Here is a 6000-nt window from a genome sequence, read left to right as displayed (position 1 = left end):
TGGGCAGGGGGCTGGACTCGATGATTTCCCGAGGTCCCTTCCAGCCCTGATGTCTATGAAATCTACGAAATTTTCTTGTGATTCTCCAGTTGGTCTAATAAAAGGTATCATTTTGGAATCAAGAGTTCTAGTTTTTTGTATGTCTTTTTGAGAGGCTGAACATCCACAAATCAGCTGGCCCAGATGGAATGCACCCAAGAGTGCTAAAGGAACTGGCTGACATCATAGCACAGCCAATGACAAGGATATATGAGAACTCATGATATTCAGGCAAGGTGCCTAATGATTAGAAGAGAGCCAGTGTGGCGCATATTTTCAAGAAAGAAAGGAAGGAAGATTTATGGAACTACAGGCCAATTAGTTTGATTTCAGTCCCTGAAAAGATCTTGGAAAAATCACCAAGGAAACCATTAACAACAGGCTAACAGAAGGGAACATTCTAAGCGAAAGCCAACCTGACTCAGCTGTAGGTAGGTCTTGCTTGACCAATTTCATTTCCTTCTATGACCAGGTTATACATCACCTGGACAAAGGAGAAGAGGTGGATATCATATTTTTGGACTTCAAGAAAGCCTTTGACCTGATGTCCCATGATGTCCTCACAGAAAAACTGGGGAACTGTGGCCTCAACAATCGCAGTCCGATGGCTGGTGAACTGGCGCCGTGGATGGACCCAGAGAGTGATAGTAAATGCAACCAAATCAACATGGAGCATGGAGAACATTGGCATTCCCCAGGACTCCGTTCTCGGACCTGTACTCTCCAATGTATTTATAAATGATCAGGACTCTGGTGTCAGAAGCAGACTGGCTAAGTTCGCTGACAGCACCAAACTATGGGGAAATGCAGTCACCCTAGAGGATAGGCTGGCAATCCAGGCTGATGTCAATAGGCTTACAGGGTAGGTGGATTAAAACCTGATAGCATTCAACACTGAGAAATGCAAGGTGCTCCACCTCAGGAGAAAAAACCCACACCACCTATTTATAAGCTCAGCAGTGCTACACTCGCTAGCACCACAACTGAAAGAGATTTGGGGGTGAAGACTGACCACAAAATGAACATAAGCCACCAGTGCAATGTGGCAGCTAGCAAAGCAAACAAAACTCTGGCTTGCATCTACCAAGGCATCTCAAGCAAGACCCAGGAAGTCTTCCTCCCACTTCACTCAGCCTTGGTGGGGCTGCAGCTGGAATACTGTATCCAATTCTGGGTTTCGCAATTCAGAAAGGATGTGGAGAAGCTTGAAAGAGTCCAGAGGAGAGCCACACAAGTTATTAGAGGACAAGAGAGGAGGCCTTATGAGGAAAGGCTGAGAGCCATAGGACTCTTCAGCCTGGAAGAGCGTAGACTCAGGGTTGACTTGGTGGCAGCCTACAAGTACACAAGAGATGTGCATCAGGAACTGGGAACACATCTGTTCACCAGGGAAGACAAGGTATAATGAACACAAACTCCTGGAAGACCGTTTTAGGCTGAACATATGGAAAAACTTTTTTTCTGTCTGAGTTCCCAAGGCCTGGATTAGACTCCCTCCCCTCCCCCTGCAGGATGCTGCAAGTACCTATTCTGGATACTTTCAAAAAATGCATGGATGCCTATCTTGCTGGGATCATTCAACCCCAGCTGATTTCCCTCCCTTTGGGCAGGGGGCTGGACCCAATGATCTTGCAAGATCCTTTCCAGTCCTAATGTCTATCAAATCTATGAAAAGTATTCTTTGCTCAGCTTTTTTTTTTTTACACAACCATCACAGTTCTGCATTCAACAGAAGTAAAGGATTTCTTCAAACGACCTTTGTATTAGAGGTATACCAATATATCAGTCCATATTGTATTGGCACTGATAAAAGGAAAATTGACATTGGCAGTCAGCTTTTTTTGGCCAATGTGAATGATAATGTCATTGATAAATGTCATGTGCATGTGCTCAGCTGCAGAATGCGCGTGGCCAGAAAAGCAGCCTGGCATCTTGGAGAGCAGTGTCTGGCCGGTAAGTCTGAGGGGGAAGGTAGGGGGAGGAGGTGCAGATCAAGGCCCCCATGGTGAGGGAGGGAGAGAGTGGGGTGGGGGCACGGGCTGCAGCTCCCCCCATAGCCCCCACTCCCAGTGCTGCCACCTGCTCCATCCCCACCTGCCCTGAGTACAGCCCTGGCCCAGATCCCCAGCTGGGAAGAGGCCAGCGCAGCCCCTGGACTTGAACCTGAAGAGGGCAGTCCATTTTTGCCCCATACACAAATCTGGGGGGCACATGCCCCCCATGTCTCTCCCAGGGGTGTGCACAGTGGTAGGAGCCCCCCTTCCTCCCCATACCTCAGCACCCCCGAATAAGTCACCTATGGCTCCGCCCTGCACCCTGCCCTGCTCCAGCCCCATTCCCTCCCTCGCCGTGGGGTGCCTCAATCTGCCCCCCTGACACACCCTTTCCCCCCTACAGACTTTTCGGCCAGATGCTGCTCTCCCAGCTGCCAGGCTGCATATCAGCTATCAGCTTGGTATTGGCCGATATGGTTGGTTAATAATCGGCCATTGGTATCAGCCAAAAAAATCTTTATCAGTGCACCCCTACTTTATATTTTATTCTAGGTGGTACACGCCGTCCTTTACTCCTGTGACCAATTATCTTCTGTGTTTCCCCTAATTGTTAAGTAGCTGATACCGTTGAGTCCAATTAGATATCCAAATTCTTCTTTATTGAGGGGGTGGAAAAAAACAAAATTAAATGTCCCTAAGTAAAGACTGCCAACATTAGTGTTGACATCACAAGTGATGATTAAAAGTTTAGAAGTTTAGTCCTTACAGATTGCATGAGTTTAATATATTCAGTGAGGTGCCACTGTGAGTTGAAGCAAGAATTTTTTAGGCAAAAGTTTAAAAATACCCACAAAAATATGCCAGTCAAAGAGCTTTAAAAATATGTATTTTTAATTAGTGCAGAGTATTTGTTTCTTGTGATGCAATTTTTTTCCACTGATAAAAAAAATGTAAGTAGGCATGTTAACATTTTACAATGAACTGGTAAAAATACAGCATACAGCTGTTTCAAAAGGAAATGTGGCTGAGTCACACTGTGATCACATGGAGCTAAATTGTACTCAGGTTCACCTATGAAGGAAGAGTACAGGAGTCTTCTGCCTTTCACCTTATCCCACAATACCTATTTATTGCAAGCCATTAGGAGTGTTCTTTCCTTGTAGATACTAGGAAAGCTAACTGCCAAAATTGTGAGAGAAGAGAGAGAGAAGCTCTTGATTCCAATCTCCGCTGTACTGGAGAGCACAATAGGGTCTGTATATGGGCACACCTGAGCTCCAAGAGGGACTATACTTTCTGAGACACAATCTCTCCTAAAGGACCTTCACAACACACCATACTTAGGTTTCCACTGAGCTACCACAATCTGGCCCTCTGTTCTATTTCTCTCTCTTTAGTCACATAAGGCCTCCAAAAATTGCCTTTTTGGCAAAAATGGCTAGGTGATCTTATTTCATAGAAGGAAAGAACAGAGGGTTGGAAGGGTTCAGGAGTTCATTTAGTTCCCCCACCTGCACTCCACTGTTGAAACCAAAGCTCCTGTCACAGTGTACACCCTTTACTTCCTTTCCTGCCTCAGTGGTCATGGAAAACAGCTTATGAACTTCCTCTTTCCAGTAATCTTCTTATATATTTAAAGACAATTCTTGCACCTCCCCTCAGTCTTATCTTCTTTAAATAAGGTAAGCATATTAGTTTTAAAAAAATCTGGGATGGGGTAAGAAAATCCAGGAGAGGGGGCACACGTGTGCACATGACCCCATGGCTCCCAAGAGCCCTGATGGCAGAGCAGAGTGAGTTGGTATGGCCACTTGCCACTGGCAGCCTCATGCCCTGCTGCTGTGGCTGCTGCTGAAGCCCAGGCTGCATATGGAGACCTCAGCTGCCAGTGGTGGTGCAGAGCAGACCCTGTGTGGTGCCCTTCCTCTCCCCTCCCCCACAACCCATCTCTGCTGAAGCAGACAGCACACCACAGCCCAGGGCTGGAAAGCATGGTGCGGGACTGCGATTTAACTTGAACCAGCAAGGGGTCTGGGACAGAAGTTTCATAAACTGGTTTGACCCAAATCAGTTAAGTCTGGCACTACATTCATTCAGGTTTATTTTAAACCAATTTCAGCCATTTTGAAACCAATTTATGTGTAACTTCTGTCCCTAGCCCCTATTTTTAAACAAATCCAGGTCTTTCCATTTTCTGTAATAGGTTTTATGTTTTAGGCCTTGTAAAATCAAATTCCTATCCATTATTTGTACTGCAGTTGTGTCCAATGGCAAGTGCTTCTAACACATGAGATTACAACAGATTGCAGAGATAATAGAGAGGCAACACAATAGTACTGGCTGGGGGAAACCTGATGGCTACTACATATACCTGCACTTTTTTCAAGCCCTGTTTTTTCAAGCACTGCTATAGGCCTCCAGTAAGGAGCTAAACCACATTGGACTGGATATTACTTGAGTTTCCCTTCTTCAAAGAGCTTAGTCTTGTTACTGGACCTTTAAGGACAGTACTACTTTAAAAAAAAAAGACCTATCCAGTATTTAGTTATCTGATTGCAAAGGATAAGGAAAAGCATTTTTTACCTGTCTGAAAATAATACAGATGCTTTTTTCCTCATTTTAATTCAGTCTTGGTAAATTCATTGTTCCTGCTTCTGCCACTCTCACTCTGCAGATGGAATCAGCATATTCATCTTCAGGACTAATGGCCATAATGAGTCTTCTATCGACTCCTGCTTCTGCTTCCCTCAGTATACCCAGATATTGCAAAGGTTTTTAGGGCCAGAGTATTGCAAGGGTTTTTAGGCCTAAGCTGCTCCCATTTCCTTGGAGTGAGGCAACCATGTCTCCCTTAGGGGCATTTCCCATTTCTGTTCAGGAGTGAACACCTAGGAAGAATATCTCTCTACAGTGTTATATACTAGATAGCCAAAGAATTTGCATATGCCTACAACTTCCACTTATTATATGTAGTACTAGAGAATGCACTAACCATTCTGAATACAAGGTGGGGAAAAAGAGAGAGGAAGAACCAGGCCTTATCTGATGAGTTTAAATACAAAGTGCTGCCATCTCTTTCAATTCCATGATTAGTCTCACAAATTGCCTGCTTTCTTCAAGCTCCAGTTTCTAGAGCCACAAGACAATTTTAGCTTTTGTTCAAAAACTCCAATGTTTCCAGCTCTGAAAACTGCAGAGAAAAGTTTGAAATTGTGAACAGCCAAGGCTCAAAAAACAGAAGATGTACTTAAAACGTATCTAAAACCTGGTGTTTTTAAAGTCTCATGATATTTAGGACAGTTGCATTTTCTTTTTCTCTCCTGCGGTTGGAAAACTGCAAGGTGACAAAAATCAAAAGAAAGAAAAGATTGCCAAAGCAGCACAAAGGAAATCTGAGCACGTATGTGAAGAGATCTTTTGGCTACTGCAGCACCAGTTGGTCAGTGCCAACTCACTGGAGGAGTAGAAGAGGGGGTAAGAACAAACATGTGCCATTGGGACAACAGATTCTGCAGCTGCACCTTGGCCAAAGGCTTAGTAATAAAATCAGTTTAAACGTGGGTGGCTAACAGCAGGTGGCCCTGGGTAAGACAGACCCACACAACAGTGTAGAAGAGAAGGGTTATTTCTCATCTTGGATAAAGGTAGTCATTACATTCTTTTGGAAATGTAAATTTAAAAGGACGTTGCAATTTATGGTCAAAAATGTTGCAAACCTCTTGGCCACAGTCCAACTTCTTTCTTAGTTGTCTTGATCAAGCTATTAGTATTTCAGTCTTTGGTTTGGGGTTTATTAGAGATATCATGCTGACTGTCCTGGTGGCCTTTCTCCACAGCATAAATACATCAAGTACAGAGTCAAACAAGCTCCCCTACAATCTGTTTCACGCCTGCCTTTGAAAGATGCTTGTTAGGTTTGAAGTTTAAAGACAGAAACACTTTCTTTCTAGACTAGAGACAGAAGGGC

At 44.3% G+C, this 6000-nt stretch overlaps 1 protein-coding gene across 1 annotated transcript in view; it reads left to right on the top strand.

Moving 5' to 3' along the window:
• Positions 1-1940: 1940 nt before the first annotated feature.
• CNGB3 (cyclic nucleotide gated channel subunit beta 3) overlaps positions 1941-6000 on the top strand; it is a 114829-nt gene continuing 110769 nt past the window's right edge. The window contains exon 1 of the mRNA XM_090037704.1: positions 1941-1992. Within this exon, the coding sequence (XP_089893830.1) occupies positions 1941-1992 (52 nt within the window). The remainder of the gene's footprint in view (positions 1993-6000) is intronic.

The sequence above is a fragment of the Crocodylus siamensis genome, chromosome 3, assembly GCF_052110815.1.
Source record: "Crocodylus siamensis isolate JL-2025a chromosome 3, ASM5211081v1, whole genome shotgun sequence".
Taxonomy (NCBI): Eukaryota; Metazoa; Chordata; order Crocodylia; family Crocodylidae; genus Crocodylus; species Crocodylus siamensis.
This window is presented reverse-complemented; position numbering and strand designations above follow the sequence as displayed.